This window comes from Eleutherodactylus coqui, chromosome 6 (genome assembly GCF_035609145.1).
Source record: "Eleutherodactylus coqui strain aEleCoq1 chromosome 6, aEleCoq1.hap1, whole genome shotgun sequence".
In the NCBI taxonomy this organism is placed as follows: Eukaryota; Metazoa; Chordata; class Amphibia; order Anura; family Eleutherodactylidae; genus Eleutherodactylus; species Eleutherodactylus coqui.
This window is the reverse complement of record NC_089842.1, coordinates 123,482,283-123,502,399: the sequence shown is the minus strand read 5'-3', so window position 1 is coordinate 123,502,399 and position 20,117 is coordinate 123,482,283. Positions and strand designations below refer to the sequence as shown.

Below are 20,117 nucleotides of genomic sequence, written 5' to 3'. Positions count from 1 at the left end.
TCATTTATCAAAACTGTCTAACAGTAACTCAACAAGCAGTAAGAAAAAAATAAAATAAAAAAATAAAGTTTTTCGTGCCCATAGCAACCAATCACAGAGCAGCTTTCATTTTACCTCAGCACTAAGAGGATTAAATACTGTTGCCCACAGCAACCAATGCAGCCTTTATTTTACCTCAGCAGTATAAGATATGGCGTACGTTCTGATATCTTTTCTAACTTAAATTGTCCCGTTTTGTATTGCATGCGGTCTGTATCGAGTACCCAGGCTAGTCATTAATATACAGCTGTCATTGGTCGGCTCCCCATTTATTCAGAGAGATGTTCAGCACTGTTCATCAGCTAATGACATTCCTTTTAACACTGCCAGGCGAGTGTTCATGCACATTTTTAGGCCATGTGGAAGGCCTTCTAATCAGTACTGTATGATAATGAACAGGTCAACTGGCAATAAAAAAAAGAACCTTGGCCTTGGAAAGTGTTTAACTGGCTAATAAACCCGCAAGCCAGATGCAGGGGTCATCATGGTTTATTTCCTGCCCCCTTAAAGTGGAGATAAGACTTTGAGAGCAACCATTTGGCACCACCTAGTGGTTGATCTAAAAGCCAGACAAAACAATACAATGACCACTCATATTAGAATCACCATCCAAAGAACAGATTGAAGGGAAGAAAAAATAAAATAAAATAAAGAGAAAAATGCTTTCCCTACTGGGGCTGTGGAGTCCGCAAACCAAACCTCCAACTCATATTTTTAACATGATAAATGTACTGTATTAAATAGGTAACATCAGGCTTTTCATCATATTTATTGGAATACCATTTTCAATTTCAGAACACAAAACTTTACTACTTTGTAAATATGCAATACACAATACAGAATGTGTTGCCCATTCACTTCCATAGGAATGTAGGAAAGTTGTGAAAATGTTCTATAAATATGTATTGTATTCATTAAACATCTATTTATGGGACATTTCAAGACCCTCCTAAATTCCCATAAAAGGAAATATGGAACAAATTCTGCATTGAATTATATTATATTTAGAATATATAAGTTTGCTATAAGCCAGAGCTTATAACAGGATTCCCAACCCCACAGCTCCGCCCCCTACGTGCCGCACATACAACAGTTGTAAAGAGGCACCAAAGCTGATGCCATGCGTACTGGTAGAAATGGGGAGGCTCTCAGCATTTTAAGATGTAGTACATATGGAGACCGTAACTCATCTAATAGATGAGCACCAGGCAGCCTCTCCTAGCCTGAAATGGCTGATAATAAATTATATAGTCTGCCAATTAACAAGGTGGGGTGTAACTTTAAAGTAATACATCATAAGATGCCCAGACCACTAACTGTATAGATAGGCTGACTTGTGGCACCGTCTCTCACCCACCCTATACCCCTTATCCTCAGCAATCAGAGCGCTGGCTGTAGGCCATGTTGTCTTCCTGGGCATCTCCTAGCTTTTATACAGTCGAGTCACATTATCATCACCATCTCCTACTTTCGACATTGTAAGATATGCAAGCTGTATATCTCACATATCACTCATTGTCATGGGTAAAATTAACTATCAGTGTAGCAAAAATGGAGAATTATTTGCTTTCGGGCCGAGGGTGGCGGTATTTCCCAAACAGCGTAGTTTGTGAACGGTTCGCGTGCTGCTGGAGTGAAGGTGTAGGGAAGGGATTTGTATAGCGCCAACTTATTCTGCAGCACTTTCAGGTAATTTATGTATAACCCTCCAGCAAGCTGGGTGCTCCTTTTACTGACCTCAGAAGGATGGAAGGCTGAGTCAACCTTGAGCCGGCTACCTGAACCACATAGGGATTAAACCCACAACCTTCAGTTTGTGAGCGAGAGCTTAGGACTGCCTTCTGCAGCCTTAACACACTGCACCACACAAGGCTTTAGGCATATAATGAGTGAACAAATAGCACCATTGGGTATAACAGATAACGGAGACAACCTACCAGCAGTATATAGAGTCACTACCGGGCCGTCTAGCTACTTTCCATGTGGCACAGGGCAGTTACTCTCGCTCTTACTCTGTATGTAACCAATCTCGGGTCCGTGGAGCCCAGTGACCAGATACCCTATGCATATGAAGATGGTCTTGGATGAGGTTTTCCACGGACCCCACACTAATCTTGACATTTTGGACTAGGTCGTGAATGGTTACATGGCTGTTTTCCAAAATGGCAGCCTCCACTTGCTGGATAGTGTGTTCATCGATAGCGGAGTGGGGTCATCTGGCATTGGAGCCGTTTCCACCGAAGTCCGACCACATTTGAATTGACGATGCCAGTTCTTGACTATATCATAGGATGGTGAATCCTCCCCATAAACGTCTCATCTCATTGAACGTCTCCCTTGCTGTGCAGCCTTTCCAGTAAAGGAACTTGATGACTGCTTTGTATTCTACTGGGTCAATTATCAGGCCTCGCACCACTTCAGCACCTGGAAAAGAAAGACCATTAGCAGTTTAAAGCTGCAAATTGGCATGTAACCTATAGGGACTTCTATCATTACACATGTGCAGTTTCAGCATCTTCTGATAAAGAGAAGTGGGTCAGGGGAAATCCTTAATGACCGCCCCTTGTATGTCCATACTAAACTATTTGCTGCAGAATATCCACAGCAGAAAATCCATGTCAAGCACTGCAGTATTTGATGAGGATTTTAATGTGGCCCTCATTAGAAGAGATGGAGTCTGCAGCACATCTGGTGCAATAATTCACATAAGATTTAAAATTGCACCCAGGTTTGTGTGCAGATTTTTTCCGCAACATGTGGATGAGATTGTGAAGATATCATCCATTTTACTGCTACTGTAAATGCTGCAGATTTTCCATGTGGAAGGTCTGCATGGAGAGTCTGTAGCAAATCTGCCCATGTGAACATGGCCTTCGGCTAAAGCCACAACAGATATGGTGGCCTACTGTAGAAAAAAAATATATAAATACACACTAATAATATATACACACACACACAGTGGAGAACAGATGTTCCCACTCTCCTAGCCAGCTGTATACATGCTGCTGCAGTGATATAATGTATCCACATGACCACAGCAGCCAATCACTGACGTTCAGATCAGTAGACCCACAGACAGGCCAGGACATTCATCAGTAATATGCATCTGCATTACACTCTCATAAAAGTTCCCTACTTTGACACACGAGGTGCATTTGTGTTGCAGTGAACTCCACCAGGGGCACTTTTGATCTCCCATGGAGTTTACAATGTTGCAAAGTCCATTGGATCCCAATTTGTTTTGAAAACGGGCAGTCACCTCCCCCAAGGTCAGCAAGACAGACAAATGGAAATCAAGTTAGGCCCAATGTTCACGGATCGGATTTCGACCCTGGCCGCTGGCTGAGGATACTGCGGATGTGTGTGGAAGAGCCAGCCAGCACGCCGCCGCACATGCGCTGATCCACTGCCCGTTAGGAATTCAATTGTGAACGGGCCGTGGATCAGATGGCTTCCATTGACTTCAACAGTAGCCGTCTGTGCGGGAACTGCACTGAAATGGAGCATACTGCGGTTTTCCAGACCAAAAGGTCTGCAAAACAAATCCGCATGCTTTAATTCAGTTGCGGACGCCCATGTTTCTCTATGGGCGGCTTGAACTCCGGATCATCCGTACAGGTGCCCCACGCAGATTCCACAATTCAAGTCCGCCCGTGGACATTGGGCCCAAGTTTTATTTTAGAAAGGTTATCAGATTGCAGATTAAAGAACATACCTCAAATTACAGTGAGCCACTAGAACACAGGATGCCATTAATATATCCATATCCAGTTGTAGTGTGCAGTAGTTACATAGTACTGGGTTCAACAATATGAAAGGGCCTGACACAGGAAGTGTAACCTCGCAGTCTACGGGGAAAGAGCTCAGACACTGCAAACCAGCAGAAAGGGGGCAATTTAAATACAGCAATACATTATCACACATTCTTCTGTTGGCCGCTGCTGTTTTATGCTCCAGAGCTGCACTCACTGTTCTGCAGCTTTTTTTATTCATGTTTAAGCGTTTTCATTTAAAAGGGAACTTGTCATCACCTTAGAGCCCCACAAACTACACTATGGGGCTCATGAGAGAATGCAGAGTCCAGGGAGCTGTGCTTCATACTCAAAAGGTGCTCCAGAGAAATCAGTGCACCTCTGTTCAGATAGCTGTGTGCACATGCACTCCAATACAGATGAATGGGAACGCGCATGCATAGAGGCACGCTCGCTGTCTGTGCAAGGATACAGGAACAGGGCACGCAGCGAGTATGCAACAGCTTCCCAGATTCCCCATTTACTCACCTTCAAGCCTCTTAATGTAAGCTTATAGGGCTCAATGGAGATCACAGGTTACCTTTAAAGTAGATTGTCTATGAATTTCCCAAAGTATAACTGCAATCCTTGATATAACCTAGGGTTAATAACTGATCACTTAACCAGAGTAATGCAGTCTAGGTTGCACCTCTCTGTTCTAGCATATGCGCTTCCTCCAAAAATATGACCTTGATTTGCTTCATCAGTGGTTGGTATGCACCCCCCCACCCTTTTTTTTCAATTTCAGTTTTTCCTCCCTACTTTAAAAGATTCACAACTCTTATTTATCCATCAACATAGAGGTCTGAGGGCTTGTTTTTCACGGGACAAGTTATATCTTTTAATGGCACTATTTATACCTTTAAAAGTTCTCAGTGAAGTGAGATGGAAACGAAATGAAAAAAAATTCCACTATCTTTGGGATGGGGTGAGGGGGTTTCTACGATGTACACTGCTGCAAAAATGACATAATTACACCAAATTTTTCATGACATAGTTGTGAAAGGGCCAATTTTTTGCAGGACATCCTGTATTTTCTGTTGGTACATATGGCTTTTTGATCACTTATTACATTATTTTTCTTGGACAGTGTGAGAAAAAGAAAAAAAAAAAAAAAAAAGCACAATTCTGGCTTTTTTTTCTTCTGATGTTTACAGTATGAGGAAGATACTGGACTTTTAGGCTGGGTTCACACTGAGCGTAATTCCTGTGGATTTTCTGTGTAGACTTTCTGCATGGAAGTTCCACCCGCAGCTTTTTATCCCAGGATAAAGCAGCAAAGTGGACAAGATTTGCAGGCCGCTCCGAAATTGACATGCCGCGCAGAATTCAAAGTTGCGGCATGTCAATTCTTTCGTTTCCATGGCGGACGCTCTCCTCTCTCTGAGGAGAGATGGCTGTAGTGGAATGCAAGCGGCAAAGCCGCTTCAAAATCCGTGACGGAAGGCCGCAGGTCTTGAAGCTATATTTCTCCTGCAGGAAATCTTGGGGTATTTCCGTGCGGCCATTCCGCGAGAGTTCGGTCCTGTGTGAACCCAGCGATACCAAATAGGTTTGTTTTTTTATTGAAGTTTTATTATAAATATGACATGTTTTTGGTTCTCCCCAAGTACCACCCTTTTTTTTTTACTAATTAATAACATTTTTAAACCAATTTCTCTTTTTTTGTCTAAGAATTTGCGATTGTTTGAGCACTCATGCTGTAAGAGGTTTTAAACTACTAAAACAAGAATGCAGCGACGAAAGAACTAAAACCCTATAAGAAAAAAAAAAAAAAATTATGTAAAAAGCAGATAAAAGCTTTAAAGATGGAGACAGACTTATTGCCAAGGTGAGTAAGACTAACCCTAAAATGTTCAATTATATAAATTGTAAAAAGATTAAATACTGAAAGTGTAGGCCCTTTAATAACGCAGGAGAAATTGTAGACAGAAGAGAAGAGAGCAAATCTATTAAATCGTTCTTTCTCCAGTGTACTCACATTAGAAAAGGAAGTGTCTTATGAGCTACAAAGTGATAAAGCAAACTCTCCACTAAATGTCAGCAGTTTAACCAGGAATTAAGTAATGTGATAGACACTTGTTTCTTTAATTTAAAGACTCTACAGTGATGGTGTCTGCTTTACTGGATTGTTGTATTGTGAGTAAAATGTTTGAAGGGTTTCTAAGAGATGCTATCCTGGAGCACATCAATGATAATAGCTGTATAACTCCATATCAGCATTGGTTTATGAGAGACTGCTCCTGTCAAACGCATCTGATCAGCTTCTATGAGGAGGTAAGTTCTATTCTGGACCGGGGAGAGTTATTGGATCTTGCGTATCTGGACTTTTCCAAAGTGTTTGATACTGAGCCGCATAAAAGGTTGGTATATAAAATGAGAATCCTTGGTCTGGGGGAGAATGTGTGTAAGGGGGTAAGTAACTGGTCAGTGATAGAAAGAAGAGGGTGGTTATAAATGGTATATACTCTGATTGGGTACCCGTTACTGGTGGGGTACCACAGGGTTCGGTTTTGGGGCCTATTTTTTAATGACCTGGTAGGATTGTGCAGTAAAATAGCAATATGATACAAAACTATGTCAAATAATTAACACAAGAGGACAGAATGCAATTACAAATGGATCTGGATAAGTTGGGGACTTGGGCGGAAAAAGAGTGACAAATGAGGTTTACACTGATAAATGTAAGGTTCTGCACATGGACAGAGGAAATACATGTCACCATTACACACTAAACGGGAAACCACTGGGTAACACTGACATGGAAAAGGACTTGGAGATTTTAATTAACTAAGCTTAACTGGAGCAACCAGTGTCAGGCAGCTGCTGCCAAAGCAAATAGGATCATGGGGTGCATCAAAACAGGTCTAGGGGCACATGATGAGAACATTGTTCTTCATCTTTACAAGTCACTGGTCAGACCGCACATGGAATATTGTGTACAGTTTTGGGCACCAGCACTCAAGGAAAAACAGATCAGAGCTTGAGTGCGTACAAAGGTGGGTAACTAAATAAATGGAATGGGTGGACTACAATACCCAGAGAGGTTATCAAAATTGGGGTTATTTAATAATTATATATATATATATATATATATATATATATATATATATATATATATATATATATATATATATATATATATATATATAATGGCTGAAGGGCAACTTAATAATCATAGAATGGTAGAGGAAAGATTTCTGCACCAACATAGAAGGGGGGTTCTTAAAGGGGTTGTCCCGCGCCGAAACAGGTTTTTTTTTTTTTCCAACAGCCCCCCCCCCCCGTTCGGCACGAGACAACCCCGATGCAGGGGTTAAACAAGAACACCGGACAGCGCTTACCTGAATCCCCGCGCTCCGGTGACTTCTTACTTACCTGCTGAAGATGGCCGCCGGGATCTTCTCCCTCGGTGGACCGCAGGGCTTCTGTGCGGTCCATTGCCGATTCCAGCCTCCTGATTGGCTGGAATCGATACGTGACGGGGCGGAGCTACACGGAGCCCCATTGAGAAAAGAAGAAGACCCGGACTGCGCAAGCGCGTCTAATTTGGCGATTAGACGCTGAAAATTAGACGGCTCCATGGAAACGAGGACGCTAGCAACGGAACAGGTAAGTGAAAAATTTCTGATAACTTCTGTATGGCTCATAATTAATGCACAATGTACATTACAAAGTGCATTAATATGGCCATACAGAAGTGTATAGACCCACTTTGTTTCGCGGGACAACCCCTTTAACTGTAAAAGCAGCGAGACTGTGGAACTCTCTGCCTGAGGACGTGGTGATCACATACTCACCAAAAGTTTAAGAGGGGCGTCGATGTCTTTCATGAGTGTTACAATATTATGTTATAATCACCAATTACTTCAGAAGGGTTGGGGATAATTCCGATTTCTAGATTGGAGTCAGGAAGGCATTTTTTCCTTTAAATTGGGAAATTGGCTTCTACTTCATTGGGGTTTTTTTTTGCCTGGCTTTGGATCAATATTGGGGCGTAATATGCTGAACTGGATGGAAATATGTCTTTCAGCCTTACATACTATGTAATACTATGTTACTATGGTATTTACATTATATCACAATCTAACAGGCAGCCCATTAAGCCACACAACAGGCATGGCTTGATTGGCAATCTACAATAGCAGCAGGAAACAACCGGCACCCACATTCCATGGAGCGGGATCAAGCCCTGATCCCCCTTCATACAAGCCCTAAATCTCCAGGATGAAAATGTACATCCTGGCATGTTAAGGTATAAGGAGAAAAAAAAAATCTCTTGATAACCAAGATTTTAGTTCTGTACAACAATGTTTGCATAATTTATCTTTTACTTATTACTCTGCATTTCCACTGGTGGCCGAAACCCAACTGCCAAATAATTAGTGTTGCAGCAGATGATGCTCCAGGTGTTCTCCATCCATGAAGGTGATTGGCTGCCCTGGGCAAACTCCATGCCACCCACCTGCTGTGTACTCTATGTTCTTCATTGGCCATTGCTGATATCTGGAGTTTAGAGATCCTGTGAGAGACTCCAGCTGAAGTCTGGTTGAGGCTTCACCCAAGAGCCTGCGCTACGGATATACACAACGCCCATGATTCTTCCAGCCGATTTTTGATCCGAAATGGCACCTATAGTCCAAATCAGAAAAATGACAGCAAGTTGGATTCTTGGACCAGATTAGGACATGTAATGTGCAGCGTCCTGTATATCAGACAGCACTGCACGACCACCCATCCTGCAGGCGCTCCCTATCACGTGCCGCCAGCGCTGCACGCCCCCATCCTGACGGGGCCCACCCCATCCCACGCCAGCGCCGCTCGGCCCCATCCTGACGGGGCCCACCCCATCGCCGCTCGGCCCCATCCTGACGGGGCCCACCCCATCGCCGCTCGGCCCCATCCTGACGGGGCCCACCCCATCGCCGCTCGGCCCCATCCTGACGGGGCCCACCCCATCGCCGCTCGGCCCCATCCTGACGGGGCCCACCCCATCCCACGCCAGCGCCGCACGCCCCCATCCTGACGGGGCCCACCCCATCGCCGCTCGGCCCCATCCTGACGGGGCCCACCCCATCGCCGCTCGGCCCCATCCTGACGGGGCCCACCCCATCCCACGCCAGCGCCGCTCGGCCCACCCCATCCCACGCCAGCGCCGCTCGGCCCACCCCATCCCACGCCAGCGCCGCTCGGCCCACCCCATCCCACGCCAGCGCCGCTCGGCCCACCCCATCCCACGCCAGCGCCGCACGGCCCACCCCATCCCACGCCAGCGCCGCACGGCCCACCCCATCCCACGCCAGCGCCGCACGGCCCCATCCTGACGGTGCACCCCATCCAGCACCACTGCTGCCCCCCCTCCCCTCCCCACATGGATGGACTCCCTGTGAACCGAGTACTCATCCTCCACAGGGTTACAGCTTATAAGTACCCTTTAAGATAGTTTAAAAAGTCCCACCGATGAGAGGTTCGGCCCGCCAGCACAAGTGACCATGTTCTCATACGCTCCCTGCGTGTCCAGGAACTGCTGCGCCGGCACCTGCTGTAACAGAAGGGGACAGTTAGCGCCGTGGTACACGTGCGATCGCACATATGTATCTCCGTGAACTACAATGTTGCAGGTTCAGTATTTAGCAGAAGTCTGCATTCTGCAAATAATATCTTGCTGCGGTTTGTCTATCTGTTGGCGGATAGATAACAACATGGGAAGGTCATTATCACCGTGGCAACAGAAGCCAATGTGAGAGGAACATAGCACATCCGGCTGCAGGAACTTGCGCAGCGACGTCTCGGCTTCCTCACATGATATTCTATGCAGCTCCATAGATCCCTGAGTACATACAACGCAGGGCTGAGAGGAGACTGCAGCTCACAGGACAGAGGCCTAGGACTCCTCACAGCTGAGGATTCGTTACAGTCTACACAGTCTTCCGAGAGCTAAACACGTGATCAGCACAAGGCTCTTCCTGTTACATCATATCAGTGCAGGGAGAGTATTAGTTAAGCCCACAGAGTATTGTCTAGACTGATAACATAATACTCCCAGTAAACTAATATATAACATCACCACGCTTAGAGTAGAACATCCTTTACCAAGATGGCTGCCACAACCTCATGCAACTCACTGCTCTCCGTCACCAATATGGCCGCACTACTTTACTGAAGGAAGAAAACTGGGACACAGGAGAAGCTAATCTTAACACCGCCCTTATATGACGTTTCGGTCACTCATTGGTCTGCTGAAGAAATTGACAAGCCAATGGACACACGATTTTTAGCCCCTCCCCATTAAGCGTTTCAGCCAATCAGAGCCTCAAGACGGGCGGGATCATCGTAAGAACGGGTGCCCAGCAGTGCCAAAAAGCCTCTCAGAAAGGTCGCCGCGTTTGAGTGACAGCGCTGTTTGTCAGTCATGAGCTGGTGTGTGTCCCGAGCGTCCTCCGCTCTCCGGAGTCCTGTGTTCCGCCGCCTGCTGAGCCAGAGCAGCTCCCGGGAGCACCTAGACGGACTGGTGAAGAAGGACAAGGTGGTGGTGTTCATGAAAGGGACCCCAGCGCAGCCCCTGTGCGGCTTCAGTAACGCAGTGGTGCAGATCCTGCGGATGCACGGGGTGGACGAGTACGCGGCCTATAACGTGCTGGAGGACCAAGATCTCAGGCAGGGTCAGTGACTGTAGGGGGCACCACATAGGGTCTGTGCGCTCTGAGCAGGGCATTCTGGGAGTTGTAGTTTCCCGTGGGCTGAGGACTCCACAGGTTGGACGGTCCGTGCTGATCACGTGTGCTGGCTCCTCCAGGATCCTCCCACGTGACAGCTACTCGGGGTCTCAGATATCTGGAGGTGACCGCTCCTGGTTTCATTCTTCAAGGTCTTTCGCAGGTGGGGGTGTAAAGGGGTGGAGGTACACCATAAATGTCTCCACCCTCTCTCCAAGAAAAAATGCAATAAAAATTGATCAAAAAGTCATATATATGTATTCCGAATTGGTACCAGTGCAAACTACGGGACGTCCGCAAAAAAAATAGCCCTTGTACAACTATATGTAGCCGGAAAAATTAATAAGCTATTGTGCGCAAAGATAATAAAAATATTAAATATCTATAGTTTGGTATCGCAGTATTCGTACTGACCCATAGAACAAAGTTATCAGGTCACTTTTGTTGCGGTTTGTGCGCCATAGAAACAAAACGTGCTGAAAGATGGTGGAGTTTTGTTTGTTTTTTTTTTTTCATTTTACTCCACTTAAAATTTTTTCAAAGTTTTCAGCACATTATATGGTACAGTAAATAGTAGCATTGAGAAATATAACTAGGACCGAAAAAAGCAAGTTACGTTTTTTTTTAAAAAGGGAAGTGGGGGGGGGGACGGGACAATTCTCAAAGCTGATAGGCCTGTCTCAACATTCTGCGCGAACAACGGTGAATGAATCGGCAATGAACTGAGAATCTGCTGGTGTAAAAGGCGTGCTACTGGTATGATACCGCCGCTATGCTGGTGCCCACTGCTCGGTGTAACTTGCTGCCATATGCCCACGTGGTCGGTGCAGCCATCGCCGTCCTTACAATTGTAACTGCTAGGCTCAGTGATTGGTCGCAGCAGTCACATGGATGCTTCGGGGAAACAAGACCCGCGGGACCACCAGAGTATCAGCGGTGGGGCAGCGGGGATTCATCAGGTGGGTGATGGTTTCTTATCTTCACACAAGGTTTGCTGTCATTTGTCCGTCTTCTTGCGTGGTGGAAATCCCGCGGAACGTCTGCCGCCGGAATCACAGGGGAAATTCCGTAGCGTTTCTAGCACAAGGCGGGGGCTTCTAATACCTCCACAGGCTGCAGGAAAGTTTTGCGACAATACGGGAAGCTGCCGCTTGTCTATTTTTGTTGTCAATTTAGTTTCGACCTTTAAAACACAAGGGGTTAAAATCCGCAACATTTCCACCATTAAAAGCGCAGCTGATTTAAGGCGTATTCGCTGCGGGTGGTGTGAAGGCTAATGCGCTACACTCCGGGAAGCGTCGGGTATTCTCCTTCATTCCTCACTCTCTGTCACGTGTAGCCACGAAGCTGCGCCTGGCGCACAAACCCGCACGCGGGTCACGTATGGCTGGAAGGTCTTTTGTAGGTTCTCGGCACTGGAGACAGGTGACATATAGTGCCCAGGGGCTTCACTACCGTCATCCCCTCCACACCTGATAACAGCGGTCAGTAGATTCTACCCCTCTGTCCTGCATTCAATGGTTTCCGTAACTGGAAATGGCTGATAACAGGGAGCAATAGAATGTATTCACTTATTTTGTAATCAGCTATTTCAGGTAAATGGGAAGGCTGATAATGGGGAGAAATAGATGGATTTCACCATGTACCACTCCCTATTAACAAGTGGGTAAGCACAGTTTATCAGTGTGTTGCGCAGTGCCCGGTTGTCTCTAGTGATGTAGCAGAGATGTGTGTGTGTGACGTTGTGCAATGCTACCTGCTGATCTCTGCAGATCTGTCTGGAACAGCAAGGCGTGACACTGCAGTTTTATCACTGGCAGAGCTGCAGCGGCGTCCCTGTGTGTCACTACTGGAGCCCCTGAGAACCTCCGCTACGCTGCTGTATGTGCAGAGTGCCTGCTGCTCCTAGGGGGCACTTACTTCTGAGGAGTAATAGTGGGATTACTGAGGTCACATAAAGGTGCTTTTAGATGGAACAAAAATATTCTGCACCAAACGTCCGCCCGTGGACATTGCGCCGTAGTTTTGTATCATCTGCAAATACTGCTATTTTACTGTGCTAGCCTTCTACCGGGTCATTAGTAAATAGATTAAAGAGAATATACTTTCAATGTGATGCCTGTGATTGGTTCTCGAGCATCGCGGCTTAGCCAATAACTGCAGCGCTCGATGAACCAATCAGAGCCAGCGCTTCCTGGAGGCGGGATTTTTGAACCCCCTGGCCTGGAAGTGCTGGCTGAAGACTACAGACAAGTGCCGGAGCTTCAGGCGGAGAAGTGTGGCGGAGCGGACAGCACGGATATAACGTAATAGTGAGAGCCTTGTGCTGCTCTCGGAAGACTGTCTACACTGTAACGAATCCTCAGCTGTGAGGAGTCCTAGGCCTCTGTCCTGTGAGCTGCAGTCTCCTCTCAGCCCTGCGTTGTATGTACTCAGGGGTCTATGGAGCTGCATAGAATATCATGTGAGGAAGCCGAGACGTCGCTGCGCAAGTTCCTGCAGCCGGATGTGCTATGTTCCTCTCACATCGGCTTCTGTTGCCACGGTGATAATGACCTTCCCATGTTGTTATCTATCTGCCAAGAGATAGAAAGTGATCAAAAAAGCCGTATGTACCCCAAGATGGTACCAATAAAAACTACACCTCGTCTCGCCAAAAATAAGCCCTCAGAGCTCTGTACATAAAAAAAGTTATGACTTTTGATAAATGGAGAAGAAAATCCACCAAAAATCGTTGCATCCTTAAAGGGGTTGTCCCGCGAAACAAAGTGGGTCTATACACTTCTGCATGGCCATATTAATGCACTTTGTAATATACATCGTGCATTAATTATGAGCCATACAGAAGTTATTCACTTACCTGTTCCGTTGCTAGCATCCTCGTCTCCATGGTGCCGTCTAATTTTCAGCGTCTAATCGCCGGATTAGACGCGCTTGCGCAGTCCGGTCTTCTTCTTTTCTGAATGGGGCCGCTTGTGCCGGAGAGCGGCTCCTTGTAGCTCCGCCCCGTCACGTGCCGATTCCAGCCAATCAGGAGGCTGGAATCGGCAATGGACCGCACAGAAGCCCTGCGGTCCACCGAGGGAGAAGATCCCGGCGGCCATCTTCACCAGGTAAGTAAGAAGTCACCGGAGCGCGGGGATTCAGGTAAGCACTGTGCGGTTTTCTTTTTTAACCCCTGCATCGGGTTTGTCTCGCACCGAACGGGGGGGCTATTGAAAAAAAAAAAACGCGTTTCGGCGCGGGACAACCCCTTTAAGCCCAAAATAGGCCATGTCATTAAGGGGTTAAAGGGGCTCTGTCATTAAAAAAACAAAATAATAAAAAATCAATACTTACCTATCAGTCTTCTTACCGCTTCTTCTCCTGGCCAATCATCTCCTGACTCCTGCAGGGGAGTCACATCCCGTCACGGCGCCCCCCAGGAGACCCCAAATTTACCTACGGATCCGGCGTCCTCGCTCACACATGACGCTTCCCCACCCACCTCCGCCTCTTCATGTGACACGCCCACAGCGTCACATGACGCGGTGGCGGTGGTGGGCGGGGAAGCGGTTTCACGCTATGTTCCGTTGTGCTACAGCGGAAGATAGCGTGAATGGATGGCTTCCATTGACTGCAATGAAAGCAGTCCGCGCGTACAACCGCGGCAAATAGAGCATGCCGCGGGTGAATTCACGGTGTGGAATTCCGCACCGTGCGCCCTGAGCTATTAGGTTCAATAGAACCTAATAGCTGCGGGCAACGCAGCGGATTTCCGCCGCAAATTACGCGGCGGAAATCCGTTCGTGTGAAGGGGGCCTTAGACTGACATTTAGTAGAGAGTTTACTTTTAAAACTCGCATTTCACCTGACATTTCAGTTTCCTCTGTGAATACACTGGAGAAAAAACAATTTAATAGATTTGCTTTCTCTTCATCACCCTCTAAAATTCCTCCGTCCTTCAATATTAATTTTTTTTACTATTTATTGAAGGACTGTTTAGGGTTAGATTTACTCTCTCTGGCAATAAATCTGTCTCCATCTTTGCTGTATCTTTATCTGCTTTTTACATAATTTATTTTTTGCCATATAAGTTTTTAGTGCTGCTTTGTTTTATACATTGTTTTTTGTTTTAAACCTTTTTGTTTACTGCCCCTTTACATCTTTATTGACGTTCCACATACCTCCAACTTTGTCACTTGTGCCAATCTGTACCATGACCACTGGATCCTCACAAGCCCCTTCCTCTGTCAACCTGATGTGTCGAACTCTAGCATTAGGAAGACAACACACCATTCGATGATCCTGGTCATTGTGGCAGATTGCCCTGTCTGTGGCCCTAATAATTGAGTCCCCCACTACCAGGACCTGTATAGCCTACCCTTCGCTCCCCTTCTTACTGGAGCAGACATCCCCCTGGTGGTCAGAGGGCATGTCATGCTGCAGCAGTGCTGACCCTGCAATGGCATCCCCCTTGACTGCCAACTCTGCAAACTTGTTGGGGTATGCCAGTTCAAGACTAGCCTCCCTGGATCTCTTCCCTCTACCCCTCCTCCTGTCACCCAGCTAGCTGCCTGCTCGTCCTGCTCTCCCAAATCACCCCCCCACCCCCACATCTACCCCAGCGAGTGCCCGCTCAATGAGCAGCAAACTACTTTCCATGGTACCAATGGATCTCGGTGTTGTAAGCTGCTCATTTAGATCCAAGATCTTGGCTTCCAAATACACAACACACTCGCACCTTGTTCAACAGCTGGTCAAGGACTGCATACATGGCCCAATATGCACACTGGATGGCATTGTCAGGCATGGCGCACAGTCTAAATGGGGATCATGCAGATAGATTAGATGAAGGTTATATATGCAAACATTCAAATAGATGAGCAGTAAATAAATGACTTACAAAGTTCAGCATCCAGTTATTTAGATGCATTTAGTCAAATACATTGCATGCAAGTGCTATGTGATGTTTCCCATTGAAATCAATGGGAAACCCTTGTGACCCTCTAGCATTTTTGAATGAAACTTTTCACTATATCATGAAAAATGCAGATTGGTAAGAGTGATATTGGGCTGAGTTTCTTGGCCTGACACCGCGCTCCCCCTGATGTGAATGTAGCTAGAGTCCTTTAGATGCTCCTTGGCAAACTTCAGACGGGCTTTCATGTATGATATATTGAGAAGAGGCTTCTATCTAATCACTCTGCCATGAAGCCCAGATTGGTGGAGATCTGCAGTGATGGTTGACCTGCTGGAAATCTCTCCCATCTGCACACAGGATCTTTGGAGCTCAGCCAGAGTGCCCATTGGGTTCTTGGTCACCTCTCTTACTAAGGCCCTTCTTCCCCACTTGCTTAGTTTGGAGAGTCCTGGTTGTTCCAGAATTAGAGTCCATGCGCTCTTGGGAGCTTTCAGTGCAGCAGATTTTTTTGTTGTTGTAGCAGTCTCCAGATCTGTGCCTCCACACAATCCAGTCTCTGAGCTCCACAGGCAGTTCTTACCTCCTCATCGCTTGGTTTTGTCTCTGATATCCATTGAGCTGTGAAATCTTATATCAGGGATATCAAACTTGTTTTCACCAAGGGCTACATCAGCCTTATGATTGCCTTCAAATGGTTGATTGCAAAAGTATATAGTAAGAGTGTCTTCCAAAGCTGCCCCAGTAGTAATAGTAGGTTCCCCCCTAGTGGTGCCAGTAATAATGGGTCCCCCCATAGTAGTCTAGTAGTTCTAGTGACCCCCACTATTGGCCTATGGCTGGACCGCATCCTTGCAGTATTCCTACAGGCATTCCACTCACCCAGCCTGAAGCTCTGGTCCGGTGGTGACAACCGCTATAGAGTCTGACTGCTGACCTCTTCCTTCGGCATTGGATGGCGCATGCAGAACCCGAGAGGGAAAGGGTCAGGGGTCACAGACTCTGCACTACTGCTGGACTGGAGCTGCAGGATAGATGAATGGAATACCTGTTAAATTGTTGCACAGCAGAGAATAAACTTGGGTGTCAGGCCCTCAGGTCTTATGTTTGGCATTTGTGCATGATGTAGACTGGGGTGTGCCTTTTTTTCCCCTTCAAATTATGTCCACTCCACTGACTTTAGCACATCTCAAAGCTCCTCAAGATCAGTACTCACGTCAATGCAAAATGATTTTCATTAAAACCAAAAAAATTACAGATATCTAATCTGTTTCCACCTTGTCATTATGGGGTATTGAGAACAGAATGATGGGGAAGTGTGTGTGTGTGTGTGTGTGTGTGTGTGTGTGTGTGTGTGTGTGTATTAACTTGGCAGGGCCACAACATATGAAAATGTAAAGGAGGGAAAAGAAATGAAAGTCCTTGAGACTTTCTGGTGTTTTCAAGATCTGCTTGCAGTCAGTGAATAATCCCACCCAGAGGCAGATAACCTGTCATTCCTAGTCCTACTCACACGGCTATCCTTGGACGTAGAGACTGTAAAATACAGGTAGTGTGTTTAAATGGTCACTGTCTTTTCCTGTGTTTTATGATATTCAACTTGATAACTAACAAAATGCAAATCACCTTAATTACCGAACATAGTTTGTGCTGAAATTCACTTGGGTGTCCTCTCCCTCTAATCTGCTGTCCACTACCTGTTGTAAGAAGGTGGAGAATAGAATGTTAAGGGGGTGATGACTCCTGCTGCCTATAGAAGCCTATGGAGAGGGGAGGGAGTAAGATTTATGCAGACCTTCTATTAGCAGGTGAGTGAGATCACATCTCCACTGCTCAGTCCTTCTCCAGTGTCTTCTCTGAAGCAGTTATTTATATGTATGTGTTACAGAGAGAGCAGAATCTACAGTTTTCTCTGTGCAGTGGATGAAATAATGGCATAACAGCTAATTAACCAGTCAGCTCAGAGAACTGATCACAGCTTGTAGAGGTGGAAACTGGTGGTACTGCTAGATTTTGGGTTTAGTGTACCTTTTAATATGGGATTTGTGAGTTAAATACCTCTTCTTTCTCTCTTAGGGGTAAAGAATTACTCTAACTGGCCAACCATCCCACAAGTGTTCTGAACGGAGAGTTTGTGGGGGGCTGCGACATCCTCCTTCAGATGGCATCAGAATGGAGACCTGGTGGAGGAGCTGAAGAAGTTGGGTATCCGCTCTGCGCTTCTGGATGCACAACCCAGCCAAGAGAAGAAGTAATGGGGGCGCTCCACCTGTATTGTGAACTGTCTCTATCGATCCCACCACCTCGGACGCAGCGTCCCGTCTGCACCGGAGAAGCCTTATGTTGCTTTGATGAAACTTTCTGCTAACTCTGTCCATAGAACCATCCCAGCAGGAAACAAACCTCACGTTCTTATCAGTCGGGGTCAGTCTCAGACCCGTGCGTCCCACTGGCAGACGAGGATTGTATGAATGTCAGACAATGACCACTGAGGAATAGAATGATCATACTAGAGTAGAAATAAAGTCTAATTATATAGAAAATGGGCGCAGTGTCTCTGTGGTGTGTGCAGAGATCGCATCGTAACAGTCATTCTTACTGAAGGAGAAACGGTTATCGCTGCTCCCTCCCTTTTTAAACGTTTCCTCTGCAATTATGCTTCCTATTTCTTATGTCATACTCCTATATACAGAGATTCCATCAAGCACGTCGCTGCTAGAGTCAGAGATTCTTACTATGAGTGACTGCCAGGAAGAACTGAGGGAGAAAGGGGGGTAAGCTTCTGGATGACAGACCAATCGATCCCCTGAGAGCTTACATGACTGACAACATCCCAGAAAGCCTGGTGTACAGATCTGTTTTTTTTAGTAACACCTACTAAGAAATACCTACTACTTCACCCGCTTGGCAACATCACACGGATTTATACAGCATTTGAAGCTCTGTAGGTGGCACCATGACAGACAGACAGACATACACAGGGTGATGATGATGATGATGGCGGCACAGGGAGACGGCTCTTTTTGTCACCACATCAACAAATAAAGGCCCCAGTCTACCTGCTTGCACTTTTTTTTTTATAAATAGTATGCCTGTTTGTGTTTAACTGACAAATATAATACACTGCCAATACAGAAATATTGCAGTGTATTATATCCATGAACAAGCAATCGTATGGTCTAGCCCCAAGTGGAACTAATAATAAATATTTAAAACATGCCAGATTCTTTTCCCAAAAATGGAACTACAAAATAATTAAAAGCCTAATGTACCCCACATTTGTACTAATAAAAACTACAAAAGCCAAGCCCCTCATATAACTATGGTGATAGAAAACTTAAAAAGCTATAGACTCTGGAATGCAGTGATGCAAAAAAATAAAGGTGATTGTCCCAAAGGGGCTAATTAAAGGGGTTACGTTATTCTCAGCTCCCCGTGCTCTTTAGGTATATGCATATCTAGTGGGACCTCCTCTCTGTAGACCAGGACACAGTGCTGTATTGTATTGGGATCTAGGGTTCCCTGGAATCTACGTGGACAGACCTGGTCTGCTGACATTCTCTTATTCCCCCCCCAATATCCTGTGTAATAATAGCAGGTGACTTCCCCTTTAAATTTATGCTTGATCCTTTCCATTCTCCCACATAAGTCTGACTTAAATGGAAATGCGCAGAGATTTAAATTTTGCGGCTGTATTTCATGTTTACTCGTTATTTTCTGCCTATTTGAGCAAAAGTGAGTTGTCTGTCTTCTCCTTAAGTCATTAGCAGCGAGACTGTCTTGTCTGAAGTACGGGATCTCGGCCCTGTGGACGGCTGTGTTGAATATTTATACATTTTGTGCAACAAATAATGAAGATTGTAGCTAACAAGAAATGAGCCGAGAACCAAAACTAATTGCATTCTGTCTTGTTAAAATGTACCTGGAGCCGCCTGCTGCGTGTATGCTGCCCGTCCCGCCATCTGTGTTTGGGGACTCGGTGAGCAGTACTGCTTGGAGGTTATGACCCAGCTTTAGCAGAGCCTGGTTGACAAATCTGTGTAGCTTTCTGCGTGGCAAACCGTAATTTTTATTGATACCATTTTTGGATGTATATAATGTGGGATTTTTTTGGGGGGGGGGGGGGGGTTGGCAGGGAGAGAGAATATATTTAACTTTTTTAATTTTTTTGACTTTACAGCGATACTCACGCAGCATTATTGACATGATGATTTTTTGGGGGGTTGGTACGATTGCCACGATAGCAAAAAATAATATCTTTTCTTTTTTTTTCTTTTTTTTTCTTTTTTCACATAAGGGCTTATTCAAAGAGCGTATATTGGCCTCTGTTTTCATGGCTGCTGATATATACGCTCCAATGAATAAGCCCCAAAACCTTTTTTGGGGGGTAGGATAGGGGGGGGGGGGGAGGAGGCTGAAATTATTTTTTGCATCATTGCATTCAAAGTCACATAACTTTATTTCTCCGTGGATGGAGCTCTATGGAAGCTTGTTTTTTCCCGGCGTCATCCTGACGGCAGACATGGAGGTTGCACCTTGACCTCGTAGGGACAGGAAGCAAGAGACTTTAAAAGGCTCCTCCCGTCTCCCATTCACCAGTGCTTCCTGTCCCTACAGGGACATGCAAGAGGAGCTCCCTCCAGGGAGCTGCAGGATGACAGCTGGGGGAAC

At 45.9% G+C, this 20,117-nt stretch overlaps 1 protein-coding gene, 1 long non-coding RNA gene and 2 other non-coding genes across 4 annotated transcripts; 2 read left to right on the top strand and 2 right to left on the bottom strand.

The window, feature by feature from the left end:
* Nucleotides 1-784: 784 nt before the first annotated feature.
* LOC136632545 (uncharacterized) lies at nt 785-10,371 on the bottom strand. The gene is made up of 4 exons (XR_010793179.1): nt 9,924-10,371; nt 9,289-9,372; nt 8,296-8,462; nt 785-2,463 (listed from the first exon to the last, which is right to left on the bottom strand). It is a non-coding gene; the product is annotated as an uncharacterized lncRNA (long non-coding RNA).
* On the bottom strand, nt 9,441-9,701 carry LOC136572111 (small Cajal body-specific RNA 13). Its single transcript, XR_010785766.1, has one exon. It is a non-coding gene; the product is annotated as a small Cajal body-specific RNA 13 (non-coding RNA).
* GLRX5 (glutaredoxin 5) lies at nt 10,167-17,989 on the top strand. The gene is given in 4 exon segments (XM_066607494.1): nt 10,167-10,492; nt 17,523-17,561; nt 17,564-17,610; nt 17,612-17,989. Coding segments are annotated over 4 exon segments (426 nt in total). The 5' UTR covers nt 10,167-10,242; the 3' UTR covers nt 17,702-17,989.
* Nucleotides 12,942-13,151, top strand: LOC136572112 (small Cajal body-specific RNA 13). The gene has a single exon (XR_010785767.1). It is a non-coding gene; the product is annotated as a small Cajal body-specific RNA 13 (non-coding RNA).
* Nucleotides 17,990-20,117: the final 2,128 nt, after the last annotated feature.